Below are 23,171 nucleotides of genomic sequence, written 5' to 3' on the forward strand. Positions count from 1 at the left end.
GCACTTTCAGTGGCTATTCATGGGAACCTGGGGACATTGAAGAATATAACAAAGTTTACATGCTAATTCTCTACTCAAAGGCTTCCCCAGGAAGAGTAGAATTGGTACTTCCAAGGGGTGTACCCACTGGGCAATTCCAAAGCACCCTAGGAGAGTGCTGGTGTGGGAGACGGGTTCTAGGTCTACTTCTCTGAGTCCAGACGAAGGGATTGGGTAGACTGGCTCACCACTTCCTCTGTCACATGCACAGACCCGTTATTTTTTTTTAAATTTATTTATTTTACTCATTTTTGGCTGCATTGGGTCTTCATTGCTGCACACGGGCTTTCTCTAGTTGCAGCGAGTGGGGGCTACTCTTCGTTGTAGTGTGTGGGCTTCTCACTGCGGTGGCTTCTCTTGTTGCAGAGTATGGGCTCTAGGCATGCGGGCTTCAGTAGTTGTGGCACGCGGGCTCAGTAGTTGTGGCTCACAGGCTCTAGAGCTCAGGCTCAGTAGTTGTGGTGCACGGGCTTAGTTGCTCCGCGGCATGTGGGATCTTCCCGGACCAGGGCTCGAACGCATGTCCCCTGCATTGGCAGGCGGATTCGTAACCATTGCACCACCAGGGAAGCCCCAGACCCGTTATCTTGAGATGGCATAGTCGTGGGTGTGCTGGGAAGTGTTTGTGCCAGTAGGGAGTAGTGGGGGATGGGTTGGATGTGCTGAGGATGGCACATTACCATCTAACCCTGGAGTGTCCCAAACAGTGGTCCTCATCTTCTGTCACGGTGTCTATCAGTAAAACTAGAAAAGCGAGGTGCAGAATGAACTGCTCCTCCTAGGAGGATGGGGTAGAGAAAAGTCCCTGTCAATAATTGCTCAACTCTTGTTAGGCACAGATAAGACAATTCATCTGAATATATTTTTTATAAACTAATTCACCAATATAAGCTTAATATTATCTACGTTACTTTAGACTTTTTCTATAACAAGGTATTCATGAAAAATACTATGAAATGAAGTATGTTAAAGAAATTTAAAAAAATAAATAATTGCTCAACTCTTGTCTAATACCATGCAGATCAGCTGGCAGAAGAAAAGGTGGCTGAGGGACTTTAACTCAGAGTTCTCAAAATCGCAATTTTGGGGGGTTAAGCCAAAGGTCAGACTGCCAGTGTGGAGAACCTACTTCAGATTTTAAAAGTATGAAATAGCACCCAGGCAAATTTTGGCTCACTCAGTTGAGAAGGTCATACCATAAGGTGTTAATCATATGGCAGAATATAATAAAGCCACTGTTAATGGTCTGGTCAGATGAAGAGTACTATCGTAAATATATCCAAGTCGACACAGGCATTTCTAATAGGCCATTTACTTTTTGCCTCCCCAGCCAGGGATGAGTGACTAGGCATCTCAGAGGTCTAATTTCATGAAGACCCAAGCCTGACAGTGGTGGGCTCAGGGAAAGTGGACTGTAATCATATGGAGGGCTTTCAGACTGCACTAATGCTGGTGGAAGAACAGCTGCTGGAGCTGCCCCTGGGATGAGTGGCAGCAGGTCTTGGCCTTAGCCCAACTGCAAGCACATTCCAAGGGGCAGCAGCTCTCATTAAAAACAAACAAAAGGAACAACAAAGCGAGCTGAGAAATATGTTCCTTGTGAGGGATTCAAGGCAAGGAGGTAATAGTGAGGACAAGGCGGGCCACAGGGATAGTACTGAAGGCAGATCTCTGTAGCAGTGAGCAGTTTTCCAAGTTTATTGTGGAATCGGGTTGCCAGCCATGTGAGGCTGCAGATGAACATGTGTGGGCCCAGGGCATGGAGAGTTCCAAGCAACCTCTTGAAATGCTGCTTCACCTGAAGCTCAATAGGGGAGAAAGGATGAGTTGCTGATCATCTAACAGGAGATGCCTACCCACACAGGTGGCCTGTATTAGGTGGGAGCTGAATTTAGAGAACTTGGGTATTTAAAGCTGCTGGAAGCTTCCAAGTCTATGTTCAACCTGAAGTCCTGATTCCACCATGACAGACTATCCTCTCCTGTAACTTGGAGCTGAGGTGCAGCATTTGTAGGGGCCGGCAGTTGCCCAACTTGATAGAGAGCACTTCCACAGACCAGGAACCTGTCACACTGCTTCCCAGACAACAGTTGACTTGCTCTTCTACCTTCATGCTGTAGTGTGCTCCAGCCTGCAGTAGTGTGGGCTCCCCATTCTTTGTGGTGGGAAAGGGGAGGTGCCCCCAGAGGCTGTGTGTGAAGGGACACAGATGTTATTTTATCTGTGATTCCTACTGACAGCACTGAAGAATTAAAAATAGTGAAGGAACTGTACCTGCAGGACTAGAGTATCACTCAGACTTCTGGGCGTGGACACTGCCCCTGCCAGAGAATGTCATGGTGCTGTTGACTACTCCATGGAATTACTCAACATGCTGCTCACCACTGTCAGAATGGGGTAATCTTTAAGTGGTGGAATACCCAGGTGGAGGACAGGAAATGGCCACTTCCAAATGCAAAATCAGAAATTCAAAGCTCTCTGTGTTTTCTGTGAACAGAGTTGATACCTTCAGAAAAGTAGACAAAAGCAGGGCAAGAACTAGGATGCAGCAGTTCAGTATTCTGGGAGTAACAAATATACGCTAATGCAGTGGACACAGAGGACTGCCCAGCCAAGGGAAAAAGTGGGTGAGAGCCTTTTGACAACTCCCTTGAGGCTCTAACCTCCCTTGTCAGATGCACATCAGGAAATGGCAAGTCACAGAAGTGGCAGTGGCCCAGAACATCTCTAGGGATGGGATCATCACATCCGAAGCTGAGCATGCCCCTGACTGCTGTGTGTAGCGTAACTACGGTGCAGAACTGGCTGGGGGAATGTCTGCACAGATTAAGCCCCTACTTTAGGGATTATCCCAGGGTCAGAGTCAAACTGAAGCCCAGAGGAACTGGGTAACTCAGGAATTTTGATCAACCTCTGCCTTCCAGATAGGGGTCCTGAGTTCTGAGAGCTGGGTTTGGAGCAACATCCAGAATCATGGACTGTGTGTGAGGTCAGATCACCACAGTCTTCAAGGGCAAACTGAGTGGTAGTAAGTGACGTGATGTTATCAGTTAGGAGTTGCTAAATCAAAAAGCAACACACGGGGGGCTTCCCTGGTGGCGCAGTGGTTGAGAATCTGCCTGCTAATGCAGGGGACACGGGTTCCAGCCCTGGTCTGGGAAGATGCCACATGCCGCGGAGCAACTAGGCCTGTGAGCCACAACTACTGAGCCTGCGCATCTGGAGCCTGTGCTCCGCAACAAGAGAGGCCACAATAGTGAGAGGCCCGTGCACCGCGATGAAGAGTGGCCTCCCGCTTGCCACAACTAGAGAAAAGCCCTAGCACAGAAACGAAGACCCAACATAGCAATCAATCAATCAATCAAATAAATCTTTAAAAAAAAAAAAAAGCAACACACGGTTCAAATGAATTGTCCCAGGAGAAGAATACAGGTAAGAAGCCAGCGGACACACAAACCAGGGAAATCTGACAAAAGGTGGTTTGAAGCAGAAGGTGGGAAGCATAATTTAAGTAACTCCTGGGCCAATGCACAGGTGACTGCACTTTCTTTACACTGGGTGTAAGCAGTGGGGGTGAGGAAAACAAAGGGTTCCACTAAAGGTAGAAACCCTCCTATATAAGAGAATCAAGTACAGTAAAATGCTTATAGACCATTTTCTTAGTTTTTTTGTTCCTGTGCTTCTCAATTTTTACAATTTTATAATTTCTCTTAATGGTCAACTAATTTCTATGTTGTTAATGAAGGTCCATTTTGGTTCTGATACTTGGTAATTCAGACTAATTCAGACTATTCAACTGAGGCAGTTCTGAACTATGAGGAGTGTTTGCCATTAAGTTCTCAAAACCCACACTACTGTGAACCTTGACTCTCAGTAAATAAAATGACTATCTTCATGTAAGCTTTCATGGTTATTCTGTAGAATGGAAATTCTCTTGCATTCAATAATTAATACACTTAGTCTCAAAGCTCTTCCATATCACTTTTCTCCAATATGATGTCTCTGATGCTGAATGAGGTTTGCAGTCTGGTTGAAAGCTTTCCCACATTTATTACATTTATAGGGTTTCTCTCCTGTGTGAATCCTCTGATGTTGAGTCAGGTGTGTACTTCGGATAAAGGCTTTCCCACAGATTTTACATTTATAAGGTTTTTCTCTAGTATGAATTCTCTTATGTTGAGTGAGGGCTGAATGGTCACTGAATGCTTTCTCACATATATTACACGCATAAGGTTTCTCCCCAGTATGAATTCTCTGATGCTGGGCTAGGGCTGATTGGTCCCTGAAGGCTTTCTCACACAAACCACATCTGTAAGGTTTCTCTCCAGTATGAATTTTCCGATGTCGAGCAAAGGATGAATTATCCCTGAAAGCTTTCCCACATTCATTACACTTATAAGGTTTCTCTCCAGTATGAATTCTTTGATGTTCAGTGAGGGAAGAGTTCACCCTGAAAGCCTTCCCACATTCATTACATTCAAAAGGCTTCTCCCCAGTGTGAATTCTCTGATGCTGAAGAAAACTTGTACTCTGATTGAAGGCCTTCCCACATTCATTACATTTATAGGGTTTCTCTCCACTATGAATATTCTGGTGTTTGGTAAGATGTGCCCTGCACACAAAGGCTTTGTCACATATGTTACATTTAAAAGGTTTCTCTCCAGTATGTATTCTATGATGGTGGGCAAGGTGTATGTTTCGGATAAAAGCTTTTCCACATAAGTTGCATTCAAAAGGCTTCTCTCCAGTATGAATTTTCTGATGGTAAGTAAGTGAGGAGCTCACTGAGAAGGCCTTGCCACATTCCTTACATTCATACGGCTTCTCACCAGTGTGAATTCTTTGGTGATGGATGAGGTGTGTGCTCTGGTGAAAGGCTTTCCCACATTCTCTACATTCATATCGTTTCTCTTTAATAAGAATTTTCCGATTTGCATTAAGTTTTTCAGTATGAATCTTCTGATGTTTATTGAGGGTTGAACTCTTAGTGAAGACTTTTCCACACTCACTACACTCAAAGGCATTTTTGCTAGATTGAAATCCCTGACTCTCAACAAAGGATGAGCTCATGGTGCAGTGCTTTCCAGATTCATCACATTTCTGGTCACCAACCACAGATGAAGTTTTCTCGTGAGCAAGCATCACTTGCTGCAACTTCATCTCCTGGCTTCCATGCTGCCATTCCAACAGTGTATCATATTTCCAGTGACTATCTCTAGTGACTCTTTCCTTTATCATCCACTGACCCAATTCTCCTTCAGGAATATCTGCCTTGAAAGTTGATTTCTTACTCACAGGTGTAGTCATCCAGTCTGAAAGATATCAAAAATAAAAATGTCTGTTTTATCCTAGTAAAACATCTAGTTGGGATAAGAACGTGACCTTGTTTATAATGCTAACAGAGAGGTTGTAATTTTGAAGATTTCTTGAAGTGAAGATAAAACAGGAAAAGGGAGAAGAGGTGAACAGAGGACATGGCAGGAAGGGGTTGACAACTATACAATGTATGAAGCAGGAGAGCTTGGAGCTGGCATTCAGAAGTCACAGGCCTGAGCTGGGATCCTGAGTACAATATTTATTTTCTTTGTGATTACAGAGAAGTTACCTGAATTTTGAAACCTCATAAAAAACCTGTAAGACCACACTATGCTAACAGATAAGAAAAAAATGTACCTTATCTGTTTTAGTGATATGGTTTTTAAAATAACCTAGATGTGACCTTAAGAAACCATTAAAACTAGAGGTCAACACTTGGTAGGAAAAAAGTTCAGCTTCGGAGTAACTACTAAAACCAGCATTTATGTTTTATAGACTCATTTTAGCATTCAGATGGAAAATAAAAAGTTAGGCTACTGTAGAGCCTGTGAAACACTGATATCTACTAATAAAGTTAGAACCTCCTGCTACCGGTGAGGAAGCAACATCTTCAAACCTATATCAATAATGTGACATCGATATAAGGAAAATGTACCATGAGGATGTATATGTGAGTATAAAAAATTAGGAACAAAGCAGCAAATCTGCCAGGATATATCCAGTATGTCTTGGAGGCAAGGCCCTGAATTTGGGGAAAGGAGTATACTAGTCATTAGAAATGGGACTCTGCTACTGGGATCTGGGCCAAGGTCCCAAGAATTGTCTGACAAAATGATTCCTCTCCCCACAAACAAATTTCACACTTACTCAACAACAGTCTCACTTGGTCTCATGGGTATCCTCATATTAACAAGCAGAGTTCTGAATGCATACTAGTTTTCTGTACATATTTGTGAATATCTGTCTTTTGTGTTAAGTCTATTTAAGACTTTGTACTAAGAAATGCATGATAAGGGCTTGATACTAACACAGATGATGCAAAGATTCCTGGGAAAGCCTATCAAGAACAAGCCTCCCTCAATGTTTTTTTCTCCTACTCACTCTAGAAAATCTATAAAGAGCTATAATAATAATAAAACTCCTTGTACTTACCTGGAAAAGAAAGTTAAACAGGTGCACTTTAAGGCTAAAATCCTTGTAAGCTTAGAATAATATATCCTTGCTCAAAACAAAGAATGTTTAAAGTTAAACACCAGGTTTGCCAAATCTCAAAATCTTAAGAACTGACTTTTGCTTCTGGACCTGACAGAGTAGCCTGTGGAAGACCAGATTCTTGCAAAAAACACCCGAAAAATCTGAATTGAAAAAAAAAAAATCTGTCTAAAGGCATCAGATATCACTTGAGGCCAACGTGATAGTCTAATATTTGGGATAGAAGGGAAATATAGAGGTGATCCTAACAGTGTTTTTTTTCCCTCAGAGAATTTGCTGAATTCTTAAGCTTCTCATGGCAAGAGACTAAGCTAAGCAGAAATTCAGAATTCTCTATAGTCTTACAGTACTGTTGAGCCAAAAACTGGAGTTCAGGACCTTCTGGGGGGCTGTGGGGTGAACAGTGGTCAGAGTAAACGTGTAAAGCTCTCGGTTGGGACTCCTGGAGGGCTACAACCTAGCAGCAAGGGCAAACAAGAGATAGGTAAAGCTTCACAAACATTCAACCCAATCTCCAGCTAATGAGTCCCTGGGTGGATAGATTAGGGTGGTTTGCTTGTACTCCAGCTGTCTACCAGAGGGAAGGCAAATCTTCTCTGGAGGAACATAACATCATCCAGAGCCTATTCACTCCTTCACACATAATGTCAAGGATTCAGTCAAAAAGTACCAGGAGTACTAAGAAATTATTGAATCAAGAGAAAAAACAGACAGTAGACAAAGACCCTCAGAACTCAGATACCAAAATTATCAGACATGGGGTTTAAAATAAGTGTGACTAACATGTTCAATAAAACAGATAAGAATGAGAATTTTAACAGAGAATTGGAACCAAAGAATCAAATGAAAATTCTAGAACTGAAAAATATAACTGAAATTAAGAACTGAATAGATAGCTTTAACAGTATATCGGACATTGGGACTTCCCTGGTGGTCCAGTGGTAAAGAATCTGCCTTCCAATGCAGGGGACAGGGGTTCGATCCCTGGCCAGGGAACTAAGATCCCACATGCCGCGGGTCAACTAAGCCCGTGCGTCACAACTACTGAGCCTGCACGCCTCAACTAGAGAGCCCGTGTGTAGCAAACTACAGAGCCCACATGCTCTGAAGCCCAAGTGTCACAACTAGAGAGAGAAAACCCACATGCCACAACTAGAGAGAAGCCAACATGCCACAACGAAGAGCCTGTGCACTGCAACAAGAAGATCCTGCATGCCACAACAAAGACCCGACACAGACAAAAGAAATTTTTTTAATAAATAAATAAAATGAATAAATATTTTTAAAAAACAGTATATCGGACATAGCAGAAGAGAGGAATAGTGAACTAAAAAAAATACATAGGCAGAAAATATCCATGGTAAAACCTGGAGGAAAAAATTTAAAGAGACATATAAGACATGGTGAAAACGTTTATTAACACGTGTGATTGTAGTTCTGGAATGGGAGGAGGAAAAGAATGGGGCAAAAACACTATTTTTTTAAAAAAAGGTTGAAAAATGAATTTGAGAAGCACTACAAACTCCAAGCAGGATAAATTCAGAGAAAATCCACCTAGGTACACCATAGTAAAACTACTGAAAACATAAGACTAATTTGAAATTTCCTTGAGAGAAAAAATATATTACCTTTAAAAGAGAAAAAAATAAAACTGATAGCTCTCTTTTCAACCAAAAACAAGGGAAAACAGAAGACAATGAAATAGGGACTTCCCTGGTGGCACAGTGGTTAAAAATCCGCCTGCCAATGCAGGGGACATGGGTTCGAGCCCTGGTCCAGGAAGATCCCACATGCCGTGGAGTAACTAAGCCTGTGTGCCACAACTACTGAGCCTGCGCTATACAGCCCGTGAACCACAACTACTGAGCCCTCATGCCACACCTACTGAAGCCCGCACACCTCGAGCCTGTGCTCCGCAAAATGAGAAGTCACGGCAACGAGAAGCCCGCGCACCGCAACAAAGAGTAGCCCCTGCTCACCACAACTAGAGAAAGCCTGCATGCAGCAACAAAGACCCAATGCAGACAAAAATTAAAAAATAAATTAAATAAATAAAATTTAAAAAATAACTCTGTAATTGTGTAAAAAAAAAAAAAAAAAGAAGACAATGAAATAGCATCTGAAGTGCTGAAAGAACATAATTGCTAAACTAGAACTCAATAGAAACAAAATGTCCCAAAAAAGTAAATATGAAATAGATATTTCCATACAAATAAAAACAGGGATTGTGTCAACAGCAGGCCCCTACTAAAAAAATAAAATAAAAAGGAGTGTTCCAGGCAGAAGAAAGATAATCCCAGGTGTAAAAGTAAGAAAAGGCAATGGAAAGAGTAAATATGTGGGTAAATAAAAATATTATTGCACAAAACAATAATTATAATGTCTTGAGAGGCTGAAAATATATACATAATTAAAATACATAGCAAAAATAACACAAAAGATGAAAGAAAGAAAATAGAATTGTTTTAAGCTATTAGCATTGCCTGGGAATTATTTATTTTGGATAGTAATAAGCTGGTTTTACTTATTAGACTTACCAATAAAAGACTAGTTAAATAAGATACAAGCTCATACAGTCTTTAAGACTAGTTAAAGAAGATACAAGCTCATTGGAATACGGAACAATAAAAATAGTTGATTCAAAAGAAGGCAAGACAAGAAAAAAAACGGACCTATAGCAGGTGAGTAAAATTAAAATTAAATAATGAAATAGCAGACATCCAATCCTATACATATTAGTAATTGGTCTAAATTATCCTATTAAAAAACTAAGGTTGTGAGGCTGGATTAAAAAAATAAAATCCAACTATATGGCACTCAGGAGAGAAATACCAAAAATATAGATCCAGAAATAAAAGGAAAGAAAAGAATGGAAAAGGATTTATCAAGCAAGAACTAACCACAAGAAAGCTGGTATACCTATACTAATATCAGACAAATCTCATATTAGAGATATTAGAGAAAACAGGCTTTAAGATAGTTCATATTGACAAAAGGTTCAATTATCTAGGAAAATATAACAAATCTACATTTTCACATAATATAACTTCAAAATGTATAAAGTAAAAATTGAGAAAATAAAAAGGAAAAATAGAGAAACTTAACAATGATAGTGAGATATGTTTACATACCATTCTCAATAACTCAGAAATCAAACCATTAAGAATAGGGGATCTGGGCTTCCCTGGTGGCGCAGTGGTTGAGAATCTGCCTGCCAATGCAGGGGACACGGGTTCAAGCCCTGGTCCAGGAAGATCCCACATGCCGTGGAGCAACTAGGCCCGTGAGCCACAACTACTGAGCCTGCGCATCTGGAGCCTGTGCTCCGCAACAAGAGAGGCCGCGATAGTGAGAGGCCCGCACACCATGATGAAGAGTGGCCCCCACTTGCCGCAACTAGAGAAAGTCCTCGCACAGAAACGAAGACCCAACACAGCCAAAAATTAATTAATTAATTAATTAATTTTTAAAAAAAGAAGAATAGGGGATCTGAATAACGAGATAAACAAACTTGATCTAAATGATATACTTACAACACTATACCCAACAATGACAGAATATACATATTTAAGTGCATATAGAACATTTACCAAAACTGAACATATAGTGGGATGTGAAGTAGTATGAACACATTTCACAGGGCAGAGATCATTCAGAATGTGTACTCTGAACTCAGTGGAATTATGGCAGAAATGAATAACAAAATACCAAAAAGACGGCTAGAAAATCCACAGATATTTTAAAACTAGTCCATATATTTCTAAATAACTGATAAAGCAAAGAAGAAATCAAAACAAAAATTAGAAAATATTTTAAACTAAATGATAATAGAACCATGAAATGGAACTTACAAAATGCAGCTACAGCATGGTTAGAAGGAAATGTACATCTATCTTTCTGTATCAATTATCAATCTCAAGAAATCAGAAAAATAGCAAATTAAATACAAAGGAGAAGGAAAGAAATAATAAAAATAACAGAAATCGATAACTTAATAAAAAATTGATAGACCTCTATCAAGGCTAATGGAGAAAGACAGAAGGCACATATTACCACTATCAAGAATGATAAAGGTGACATCAAGACACATTCTAAAGAGATTTATAAGATAATAACATAATGAGGAAACTTTATGCCAATAAATTAAAAGACTAAATTCTAGGAAGGTATAGTGTATCAAAACAGATGCAAGAAGAAACAGAAAATCTGAACGGTCTTACATCTAATAAATAAATTGAATTTTCCATTTAATACCTTCTCACAAAGAAATTTCCAAGCAGAGGTGGCTTCACTAGTGAATTCCTCTGAACATTTAAGGAAGTCCAGTCTGTATACAAACAGGCCAGTGGAACAGATTATAGACCCAGAATCAGACCTATGTACATGCAGTCCCCATATGTATGACAAAGGTACACTGCAGTACAATGGGGAAAAAGATAGTCTTTTCAGTAAATGATCCTGGGTCAAATGAATACCTTTATGGAAAATAATGAAAATAAATCTTCCATGTGGATTGTAGACCTAAATATGAAAAACAAAAGAATAAAGCTGTTAAAGGAAAACACAGAAGATCTTCATGGCGTTAAATGTCTTAAGTAGGACACAAAAAGCATTAACTTTAAGAAATACCCCAATTAATTGGACTATCCTAAAAGTTTAGAACTTCTGTTTACCAAATAACACCATTATTCAAAGTGTGAAATGATATTTATAATGCATATGTATCTATATGACAGAGGATCAAATCCCAAATGTACAACCCTACAATATATCATTAAGGAAAGATTAGACAACTAAATAGAAAATAGGGGAAAGACTTATAGATACTTTACAAAAGAGGATATTTAAATGATCAATAAAAAAATGAAAAGATGATCGACTTCATCAGTCATAAGTTGAGATACAATGAGATACTCCATATATCCTCTAGAATGGTGAAAAACAAATTTTTAATGACAATACTAAGTATATAAGAGGATATGGAACCCTCATGTCCTGCTGGCTGGAGTATAAACTGGTATAACCACTTAAAAAAACTATTTGGCGGTTTCTATTAAAGCTTGCAGGGACTTCCCGGGTGGTCCAGTAGTAAAGAATCCACCTTACAATGCAGGGGACGCAGGTTCGATCCCTAGTCAGGGAACTAAGATCCCACATGCCGTGGGGCAACTAAGCCCACAAGCCACAATTACTGAGCTCACATGCCTCAACTAGAGAGCCTGCATGCTGCAAACTACAGAGCCCACGCACCCTGGAGCCTGCACCACAACTACAGAGCCCACGCGCCCTGGAGCCTGTGCACCACAACTAAAGAAGAGAAAACCCTCACGCCACAACTAGAGAGAAGTCCGTGCGCTGCAACTAAGACCCAATGCAGCCAAAAAAAAAAAAAAAAAAAGCTTGCCTACTCATGAACATAGTACTCCTAGCTATATGCTCAAGAGAAATGTATAACGTACATTCTCTAAAAGATGTACAAGAATGTTCATAATAGTTCCAGTATTACTGATAATAGCTCCAAGCCAGAAATATACCAAATGTCTAGCAACAGTAGAATGTATAAATAGTGGTAGGTTTACAGAGTGAAATATCATACCTCAATGAGAATGAACCAACTATTGCTACATATGACAACATGGATGAATCTCAAATACACTGTGGAAGCAAAGAAGCCAGACACAAAAGAGTAGACACGTAAGATTCCATTTATAAAAAGTTTTAAAATAGGCAAAACAAAGTTATGGTCAGGGTAGTAATTATCTTCAGGACAAAAGAAACAGGGGATAGGAGGGGATCTCTGGTGTTCTAGGAACATTTTATTTCCTGATACAGGTGCTGGTTATACAGATGTATTTATACTGTAAAAATCTGATGAGCTGTACACTTATAATTTATGTATTTTCCTGTGTTAGTATTACTTCAATAAAAGTTTACTTTAAAAAATCTGGCAGTGGCTTTCAAAAATAATAATTTGGCTCAATAAAAACAACAAATTGCTAGCTTTCTTTTCTAGCAGCTATTAGATAGCTATGTTTATTAAAGCCTTTTCTTGATTGTGATCATAAAACATCACCTATATATGAGAAAATTGGCTTTTTAATGTTTTGTGTTACAGGAAAACACTCATCTAATTGTGTATCAAGAGGGGGTCAAACACACCCTGGTTTCACCACGCTGAAGATGAACTGAGATGGGGAAAGACTGGACCCTCAGAGTCAGTTCTCACTGGGGCCCAGGTCACTTCACGGGGGCTGAATTAGGAGCAGTACCTGTAGCTGCATTGGGCCACACTAAAAAAAAAAAAGTATGGTTTTAAAGTATATATCAATAACTCTAAGGTATCAAGCAAGGCATGCAAGTAGTATGATCGAAACTCTATACAATGTAGTCAAGAGGTCACCCCCAGGGAGGGACCAGAAACTAACCCAATTTCCTCCAAATCATCAAAAGTTTCAAGACTTGGCACTATCAAGTACATCTGAGAGGGGGGAGGATAAAATAAGGAGTTTTGGTTTAAGGTCAGTTTATGAAGCCTTTATGCCCTCAGATCCCTTCCCCAACTCAGAGGAGCTGGAAGGTTTCCCTCTCCCAACTGAGGAAAGCCTCTAACATGAAAGAGATACCAAAGAGATATCAAAACAAAGAGAAAATTTGAGAACACAGTGCCTATAAAGGAAGATGAAAGTGTTTTTGGAAATCATTATGTTTAGAGGTAAAATATTACAATTGTAAAACACGAATAAGAGCTTACAAATAAAACAAGAGTTCTTGGAAATTAAAAAGGATGGCAGAATTTGAAAACTCAACAGAGAATTCCCACCATAAACAATTAGAAAACCAGGGAAAAAATGAAACAACTATTTTTAGGCAACGGAAAAGCAATCCTGGAAAAGTAAACTCACAGTGACAGAAGCAGACCAGTGGTTGCCAGGGGCTGGGGACAGGGGATGGGATTAATTGCAAAGAGGTAAGAAGGAATTTTTGGTTAGAGATGACAAAAATGTTATTCCTTTGATTTGGTGATAAATTTGTCAAAACTGATCAAATATTATACTTAAAATGGTAAATGTTATTGCATGTAAATTATACTTTAATGAAGCTGATTAAAAATATTTTAAAAATCTCAATAGGTGAACTGGAAGACATAACTGAAGAAACCTGTCAAAAAGTAGAACAAAAAAACATAAAGATGGAAATTTTAATAAAAAGATAAAATTAGAAGACCAGTCCAGGTGGTATCAGGCATTCCATCAAGAGAAAATAGAGAAAACTGAAGGTGGAAATTAAAAAATGCTAAAAGAAAATGTCCAAGATCCACAGGGCAGAAATTTAGATGGAAAGGCTCACCCATGCTCAGTGGATCCAAGTATAGGAGCACACCAGGATACACCACTGAGAAACATTGGAGTAAATGAGGAGATCCCACAAGCTTTCAGAGAGGAAAAACAGGTCACAAATGATGAAGAACCTGAAGATTTTGGATTTCTCAATAGCAGACTTAGGTCTAGAAAACAACAGAGCAATGTCTTCAGAATTCTGAAGAAAAAAGATTTCCAGTGTTGAATTCTATCTAGTCAAACTATCCAGAAAGTGTTACGGCAGAAAAAAGACACTTACAGACTTGCTAGGTTACCAAAAACTTATTCCTGTGCATCCTTTCTTAGGAAGCTACTGGAAGACATGTGCAAATGAAGAGATAAGCCAAGAAAAAGGATGATGTGGGACATGCAGGCCAGGAAAGATGGGATTTGCAGGAGGATGACAGCTAGGCACCTACCGTTCCAGAACGGAGCAGGTCAGATGGCTCCAGAAGAGACTTTTCCAGGAAAATGAAATTGTCAGAAGGACTTCTGATCTAAAAGTCTTGAGAATCGAGATGCAGACAACTAGAGAAGGTCTGAGATTAAATTAAATTAAATTAAACTAAATGAACCCTGGGAAAGATTGCTTAGGAAAGCAAAAGCAAAAGTTGCCAGGATTTACTTCATGGATCAGCTGTGAATAGTGCTTCAGAATGTAAACAATGACTATTTCTCTGACCATTAAGTACACTATAACTCTACTGGGAGGACAGGGAATGGAAAAGGTAGTAAGACGAATAGTTGGGGAGGTGAGTTTAATCCTCACTTTTTATAGAAGGAATTCAGTAAATAATGCCTAGAACTGAAAAGTCAAGAGGTAGCAATATAAACACATTCCTTGGAGACATGGAAACAAATATACCAAATAATCAGCTGAAAGAAGAGAAAATGGTTACTTCTAAAGAGGAGAGAATGGGGATAAGGGGGGATAAGAGGCCATCAGTTTTCATAATAAACATTGTAGTTTCATTAAACTAAATGCATTATTGTGATGAAATTTAATACTAAAAATAAAGAAAAAGGACAGAATAAGCTCCAAAAAAGTCAAAGGAAAGAAATAATGAAGAGCAAAAATTAATGAAATAAAGATAAAATAGAAAGGATCAGTAAAGTCAAAAATTATTTATTAATTAAAAAGGCAAACCTCTGATAAGATTTATACAGAAAAAAAAAGACAAAAGTAAATTATTATTAGAAAAAATTCATGCTTTCATTCAACAAATACATACTGGGACCTGGTGAGCTGAGATACAAGAGCAAACATGACCAAGTCCTTCCCTCATGGATCTAAGGGTAGAAAGCATTATATAAACAGGACACAGAAAGCACTAAGATAAAGATCATTAAGACAAAGACTGGGGCTTCCCTGGTGGTGCAGTGGTTGAGAATCCGCCTGCCAATGCAGGGGACACGGGTTCGAGCCCTGGTCTGGGAAGATCCCACATGCCGCGGAGCAACTGTGCCCGTGAGCCACAACTACTGAGCCTGCGCGTCTGGAGCCTGTGCTCCTCAACAAGAGGGGCCGCGATAGTGAGAGGCCTGCGCACCGCGATGAAGAGTGGCCCCCGCTCGCCGCAACTAGAGAAAGCCCTTGCACAGAAACGAACATCCAACACAGCCAAAAATAAATAAATAAATAAATAAATTTATTAAAAAAAAAAAAAAAGACAAAGACTGATTACGAACTTCTGCTAGTAAAGAAAGAGAAAAGATAAGCTATAGACTGGCACACATATTAACTGATAAAGTATTCAATTCCTAATTATATATAGAAGTCCTACAAGTGAATAAGAAAAAGATAAACTATAACAGAAAAATGGACGAAGAATATGAATATGTCACAGAACACAAATAATCAACATATGAAAAGATGTTCAACTCTACCAGTAAACAAGGAAGTGCAAATTAAAACCACAATGAGATACCATTTCTTAGGAATTTTGGTTAAGTTCCTGTTACTTGCCAAAGTAACATCAACTAACCTGCATCAACTATTAGTATAATTTGGATCAACTAATTTAATCAGCAATCTGGGACCATTTAGTAGAGCTGAAGAAGCATATACTCTTAAACCCACTATTTCTGCACCTATGAATACACTTAAAGAAATTCCCAAACAAGGCCCATGTGTATAAGGAAGTATGTACAAGAATATTCAGGTCTGGACTTCCTTGGTGGCGCAGTGGTTAAGAATCCGCCTGCCAATGCAGGGGACACAGGTTCAAGCCCTGGTCCGGGAAGATCCCACATGTCGCGGAGCAACTAAGGCCGTGCGCCACAACTACTGAGCCTGCACTCTAGAGCCCGCGAGCCACGACTACTGAAGGCTGCACGCCTAGAGCCCATGCTCCGCGACAAGAGAAGCCACCTCAATGAGAAGCCCACGCACCACAACAAAGAGTAGCCCTTGCTCACCGCCACTAGAGAAAGCCCGCATGCAGCAATGAAAACCCAACGCAGCCAAAATTAAATAAATAAATTAATTAAAAAAAAAAAAGAATATTCAGGTCAGCATTATTCAAAAAGCAGCAAAAAGTCTGGAAACAACCTACAGGTCTATCAGCAAGAAAATAGTTAAATAAAGGTATAGCCATTGAAGGAGTATCAAAGTGCAGTTAAAAATGACTAGAGCTACACATCTCAACAAGGATTTAAAAAAATGCAAGCTGTGGAAAGGTATCTATAGTACAATACATATATATCAAGCTTTAAAGTGCACAAAGCTAAACAATATTGCTCAGAGCTATGGATAAATGTGGTAAAGAGCAAGAAGAGCAGCACAGGAGCTAATGTAAAATTCAAGCTAGTGGCTCTCTGGTATGAAAGGAGGAAGATCTGATGAGGAGGGGCACATCGAACTTCACATATGCAGCTTTGCTCTGTTTCTTCAGCTGGAGAGCAGGGTATGGGGGGTGTTTGCCCATTCTTCAGGCTGTTCAAAAATGTTACATATTCTGTTCTGTAGATAGGATTACAGTATCAAAATACATTTGCTTTAAGTAAAAAAAGGAAAAAAAAAAGGAAATAATAATGCTAAGTGTCGAAATAAAATTATAGCATGTAAAAGAAATAGGAGCTGGTTCTCTACAAAAAGTCTCAACAAATTTTAGAGGAAAAAAACATAGATAAAGTTGGAAATGAGAAAGAGGATATAGAATGTTAAAATTATAGATGAATACCATGCACAGTTGTAAATGAAGACATTTTATGGCTCAAGAAAAGATAATTTAAAGCTAAAGGGCAAAATGTACAATTGATATAACAAAAAGAAACTAAACAGATTAATAAATAAGGAAAACATGTAAAAAGTTATTAGCAAACTACTCAAATTAAGGGATCAGGCCATTTTCTTTAGGTTTACTGAGTGAACAATTTCTGTAGAATTAAAGCTATTTTGGAGAAGGGGGGCGGAAATGACACCATTTGAGGGTCACACTGGTTTAACCCTCATCCTGACTTGCAACAAAATGGCAACATTAAATACATTGATATTAGTTAACCAGCCTGAAGTTCAGTTTTCTGGGTTTTCTGTAAGTGGGGTTAATCATATTTGCCTCACGGGTTGTAAGGTTGAAAAGGGGCAGCTAACAAATCCCTGGAGATCACCCAACACAGTGCTGACCCACAGGGGCTCAAATGTCAGCTCCCTGCCTACACTAGATCATGGCCCAGGGAAGAGAAAAATTTTAAAAGAAAGCTATCAGAAGGACTTTTTCTTACTATTATTAAAATTAAGTCTCTTTCTAAACCAGGAGTGATTGACGCAACAATGGAAAAGTTCTAGATCCGATCCTTTGAAAAATCAGAGATAAACCTATTATCATTGTTCTACATGGTTTTTGAAGTCCTAGCCAGTCATTAAGAAGTGAAACAGAAATAAGAAAAAACTATACTAAAAATGATTCAGTGAACACTTTAAGAATAAGAATTGGAGAGTGACAAGAGGGGAATAAATATTTGGAAATGACTACCACTTCTTTACAGCAGCAATTTCCAGTTGAAAAACAAGGATGTAGTTCTATTAAAAAGCAAAACTATAATTTTAATAGGAAATTGAAGGAACAACTATAAAACTTTACTGGGGGAATTCCCTGGCGATCCAGTGGTTGGGACTCTGTGCTTCCGCTGTTGCGGGCCTGGGTTCGATCCCTGGTCGGGGAACTAACGTTGGGGAACTAAGATCCCGCAAGCCGCGTGGTGAAGCCAAAAAAAAAAAAAAAAAAAACCAAAACACAAAACACCAAACAAACAACACAAAAACCCAAAAGTTTATTGGGAAATATAAGATTTCTTTCCATGTCTGACTGGCTGACCACTAATCATCCTTCGTGAATCAGCTCACAGCTTAGGGTGTCCAGGAAATTCAGAAACAAGAGGTGCTGGAACAGAGGCTTGTGAAAGGCATCTGGGAAGGACTGAACCATGACCTCATGGTTTTTCATGTCATTACTCACACCTGACTATAAAATCCCTTCTGGGCATAAAAGTCCTCTTCATCTTCACAATCCCCCCTCAGAAGTGCAATAAAGAATCAGTGTCAATGATGAATAATGGAAGAATAAATGATGTTATTATGCCAGAGTACTGGGACAGTGGATTAATTTCTTTTAATTCCCATCCCTTGTCTTTTTTTTTGTTATAACACTGCTTGTATAATATAATACTGAGTGAAATATTAAAAATACCTTAGCTTGGGTGTAATAGAACATACAAATTCAGAATGCTATTGGGGTAAGTTAAAAGATTTTTTTGATAACTGAGTTTTGGAGTTAAGACATATAAATTCCATAACATTTTAGATCCTAGACATTCCAGTAAACAGTTATTTACTGTAGGATATAAAGTCCTGCCTACTTCATTGGGCCCCTGTGAAAAATCAGTAACAAAAGGTTTTTAAAAATATTGTACAGTTGGCCAAGCGCTGGCAGAAAGTGAAATGTAATGTCTTGAATATGCCAATAGCTCTCTAAAATACTGGGGGGTTTAGGGAGAGGCACCCCTGCTCCTGTTCTTAAGCTACCAGATCCAATGGGTTCCTCAAAACAAGTAACAGCCACTAGACTGTCGTGTTCTCTGTATCCCCAGGCAACAAGTCTTTGCCACTTACTAGGTGCCAAGCGCTGTCCTGGGCATGAGCAATACAGCAAAACAGGCAAAAAATCTGGCTGTGCTCGTATGGTGCTTACAGCCCAGTGCAGCACCAGCAGAAGGTGGAGAATGATTAAATGCTGAATGCAGGTACATGTGGATGAACAAATATGAAGGGGGTTGAAGAAATGTGCAATGTTTAGCTAGAAGAGCTGCCTCAGTAGGCACATGGTGACTGGCCCTGAGGACCAGAAGCTGCTCAGCTGTGTGTAACCCATGCTGTTCCTCCTCACTGGAGAAGTGTGAGCAGAGACTGCACGGTCAGATGCTGAAGGGAACAACAGGACACGCAAGCACAGTGGGGAGCTGTCCATCTACGCCAAATAGAGAGAGAAGAAAAATCATGGGAAGGAGGATCCAGGGAGGCACAAGCTGCCAGAAGAAAGGAGTGCCACATGCACGTGGGGACAAATGTGGCAACAAGGTATTGAGGTGAACATGAAGGGAAAAGATGCTCGTTTCTCAGTCCACAGGCTTGGCACACGTGCTGTGTTCCTCCCAATGCCTCCCACATGCAGGATGCTTACCAAGACAGAAGCCTCCCAAGGAGTCCTCCGGCATCCATTCTTCCCCTTTTCCCAGCTGGGAAAACGTATCTGGCTTGGGTCCTAAGAGTCCTGTTTTTGAGGGAAAAAAAAAAAATGGGCCATATCTGTTCATACTAGAGATAAAATCATTGCAAGGATGAGATCTGGTCCGTGGAACTTCCTGGAAAAGGTGGCCTGATAGGGGCCCAGGGTAGACAACAGTTCCCAGAAGGAGGAAAAGATGGTTTGGGCCTGACACAGAGAATCTGTTCCCGTCCTTCTCTCTGCTGGAAGGGAGGGAGGATTCGACCTCTAGTCACCTTTGAGACATCTGCACTTAGACTCCAAAGAGCCCTGTGCCCAGGGCACAAAGGATAGGCATTGAGGTAACATCCTCAGAACAGCTCACTCCCAACCCAAACTTCTGTATGGAACCAGTTTAAGGGTCCCAAAGAAATCTCCAAATATGAAGATGAGCCTTCAGAGGCTCCCACTTACCCAGGGACACCAGGTTGCTGTAGTTCTCCAGCATTACATCCCTGTACAGGGCTCTTTGAGCAGGGCTCAGCTGCACCCATTCATCCTGGGTGAAAAGCACGGCCACATCCTTGAAGGTCACTGATTCCTGTAAGGGCAAACCCATCCCCGTTGACTGGTGGCTACTCCCTCACATGAGTCTCTGGGAAATGCTGTGACCCTCTGCAGGGCTGTTAGCACAGAAGGGGGATGGCGTGCTGTGACAAGGGAAGCACTTCCTCAGGGTCTCCTAGGGGTCAAGCTTTTATCAGACTTCGTTCCCCTGAAGAAAAATACCTTGTGGAGAAGATAGGCCTCCTCAGCACTGGGACTTCACACTGGCTGTTCATCTTGCCCAAAACATTTTCTCCCATCTCCATCAATCTGCACAGCCCTGCCTGTACCCCCACCCCTATGACCAATCCTACCCAGGTCTTGGCTTCAGCATTACCTCTTCAGCACCCCTCCTCAACTGCTCCCATATCACCTGTGCAGGGCCATCCAAGCACTGTCCCACTTTACTGAGTTTTGGTTTCCCCCACTGGACTGTTAACTCCAAGAAGCTATGGACCATTTCCACAGCTCCCTTGTCTTCCCATCATGTCTTCTAGAACAGGGCCCATGTACCCAGCACCTGTTACAAATGTTATTCAGCAACTCCTGCTTTTTTTCAGCTGAACCCAACACACATACACAGTTCCCATGGAAACAGTCCTTCTGGACAATGTGACTTTGTTCCCTCTGATCACAACTAGTACCTTCTTTGGAAACTCTTGGCTGAGAGGCCAAGGGAGCTGGTGTGAACTGAGAAAGAAGAGTTAAGTAGAAGCCCAGAGAAGAAAGGCAAAGGTCCAAGAGAAAGGACTTTTAGATTATTCTAGACCCCACTTGCATAGCTGAAGTACAGGTGCATTTTGGCCTTTGGATTTTGGGCAATATCCCAGTATCCTTCCAATAAAGGCCTGCTTTTGCTTAAGGTAGTCTGAGTTAGGTTTCTGTTACCTGCACCCAGAGCCTTGCACAAAGTAGGCTGAACCAAGGAACATTTGTTGGACTGAACCCATGAACCAATCTGTCAGGGACCATTGTTCACCTTTGTATCATGGGCATAGATCTAATACCTGGCACATTTTACATCCCTAGTACAGGTCTGCTGAATGGCAACCAAAATTATGGCAGCCTGTAAACACAAGATAATTGTGTGACACCAACAATGAATTTGAGGAAAAGGTTAGGGAAGAGAAATATCACAGTGGACTGGCACCGTGAAGACAGGTTTCAAAGAAAAAGTGGTGCCTGACATGGGTTCTAAAGGACAAGCTAGATACCAAGGAGAAGGGTGAGCAACCAGTGAGCTGGGACTGGGTTGACACGGCACTTTCAATCGGCTGCTCAGCCCTTCCAGTGATTTCTGCCACAGATTCCTGACCTGCACAGGTTTAAGTGTGAATGAATTAGAACAAATTTACCAAATTCATCAGAATTTGTACACTCAAATGAATGTTGTCTCCTTCAAAGTGGAGTCCATACCCTTATTCTAAAGAAGTTAGCACTGCTCAAAGCTTTTTAGTAATTAGTTGAAATTGAAAACATACCACTAGAATGATTTCATTTGTACCCAATATTCCTCTTAAGTAAAAAGCCAAATATCATTAAAAAAAAAAAAAAAAAAAAGCCCAGTAAATCCCACCTTTCTAAGAAAGCATTCCAATTTCTCTCTTCTATCACTCCTATGTTAGGTACTGCCTTTACCACTTTAGACACTTATTTTACTTGCTAGTGGAAAGAGTGCAGGTTTCCACTTTGGACCAACCTGGGTTTCATTTCCAGTTGTGTCACTTAGGTGACCTTTAGCAAGTTCCTGAGCTCTGACACCCACCAGGATGTGCCCAAGATGGGGGGGGGGGGGGTGGGCAGGAGCGGGTCAGGCTCCTGAGTGAGACTGGACTGGGAGAAAAGCTCCTGGTCAGGGGAAAGAAACAGGCCCACCCTCTTCAACCACTACATTCAAATCTCCTAAGACAATTTAGAGGGGGAAGCCCACAGCAATCCCTCACTCACCTGGACCAGGGTTGGCAGGCACCTGACTGCCATTCCTTCTTCTCTAATGAGCCTCAGGCTGGTAACACCTTCTACTGTTTATGAGGAGAGGACTGGGTCAAAAGATATCACACAGCCGTCCAGAGTGGGGCTTTGAGCATTCACACCCTGGGAATCTACCAATACTCCAGGTAGTGAATTCTTAGTCCCTATTTGCTCCCGAGCCTCTCTCCTCCTGGAGGGTCTTTCTGATGGCCTCCCCTGTAAAGGGAATAGCTCACCTTGCAGCTACTCCCACCACCCCCCACCAATTTTCCCCCTAGCAATCTGAGTCAGATCCTCCATATCTTCCTTCTGTATCTTTAAATACTTTGACTTTTCTTGAAGAAAGCATCCTCCAGCCCGTTTTCACACTTTCTACACACCCTCCGGCCTTTTGCCCTTAAATTATGCTGAGAGATCTCAAGAAAAGTGTGTCTCCTGCCTGGACAGCTGCCTAATCCTGGGGCGGGGAGTGAAAGAAGTAGGGAAGGAGGGTCGTCTTCTTTCTCCTAGAAAAGAAGCTAAGAAGGCTGGAGTTTCATTGTCGAGACGTCTCTCAAGGCCATGCCGTTCTCTGGCCTCAGGCCTCTCCTTCTCTGGCGCCCAGTTTGGGAGACCTGGAGTCAAAGGTGGGAGAGAAACAGTGTATTTGTGCGGGGTGGGGGTGGGCGTGGGCGTTGGGCGCCACGAATGTTAATCGTACAAACCACCCTCCCGCCCCCTGCCAGGTCCCCTGGGAAGCTGCTGCAGGTGCTGCGCAGCTGCTGACCCGGCCTCAGCAAGTTCCGGACACTGTGATCCGGACCACACCGGGAGCATCTACCCCAGGGCGTAAATGGGCTTCCCGGAGTCGTTTCCAAAACACACGCCAGAGGCCCTGACCGCATCCTTCTCCACATGCACCCGCAGATTCGGACCCTAAACCCGAGAGCTCACACCTGGCCTTTTTGTCTTCGGAATCAAACCTTAG

The 23,171-nt window shown here is 41.1% G+C and overlaps 1 protein-coding gene across 10 annotated transcripts in view; it reads right to left on the reverse strand.

The window, feature by feature from the left end:
* Positions 1–274: 274 nt before the first annotated feature.
* Positions 275–23,171, reverse strand: part of ZFP2 (ZFP2 zinc finger protein) — a 69,279-nt gene continuing 46,382 nt past the window's right edge. For 7 of the 10 annotated variants that reach the window (XM_082379367.1, XM_082379369.1, XM_082379372.1 and 4 more), the window contains 4 exons: positions 22,181–22,818; positions 20,102–20,228; positions 19,604–19,693; positions 275–5,351 (listed from right to left, as the gene is read on the reverse strand). In XM_082379367.1, coding sequence (XP_082235493.1) covers positions 4,018–5,351; positions 19,604–19,693; positions 20,102–20,228; positions 22,181–22,213 — 1,584 coding nt within the window. In that variant the 5' untranslated portion in view covers positions 22,214–22,818 and the 3' untranslated portion in view covers positions 275–4,017. The remainder of the gene's footprint in view (positions 5,352–19,603; positions 19,694–20,101; positions 20,229–22,180; positions 22,819–23,171) is intronic. The other 3 variants (XR_014241216.1, XM_082379363.1, XM_082379371.1) reach the window with 3 other exon arrangements.

The sequence above is a fragment of the Balaenoptera borealis genome, assembly GCF_965194805.1.
Source record: "Balaenoptera borealis genome assembly, chromosome: 2".
Classification (NCBI taxonomy): Eukaryota; Metazoa; Chordata; class Mammalia; order Artiodactyla; family Balaenopteridae; genus Balaenoptera; species Balaenoptera borealis.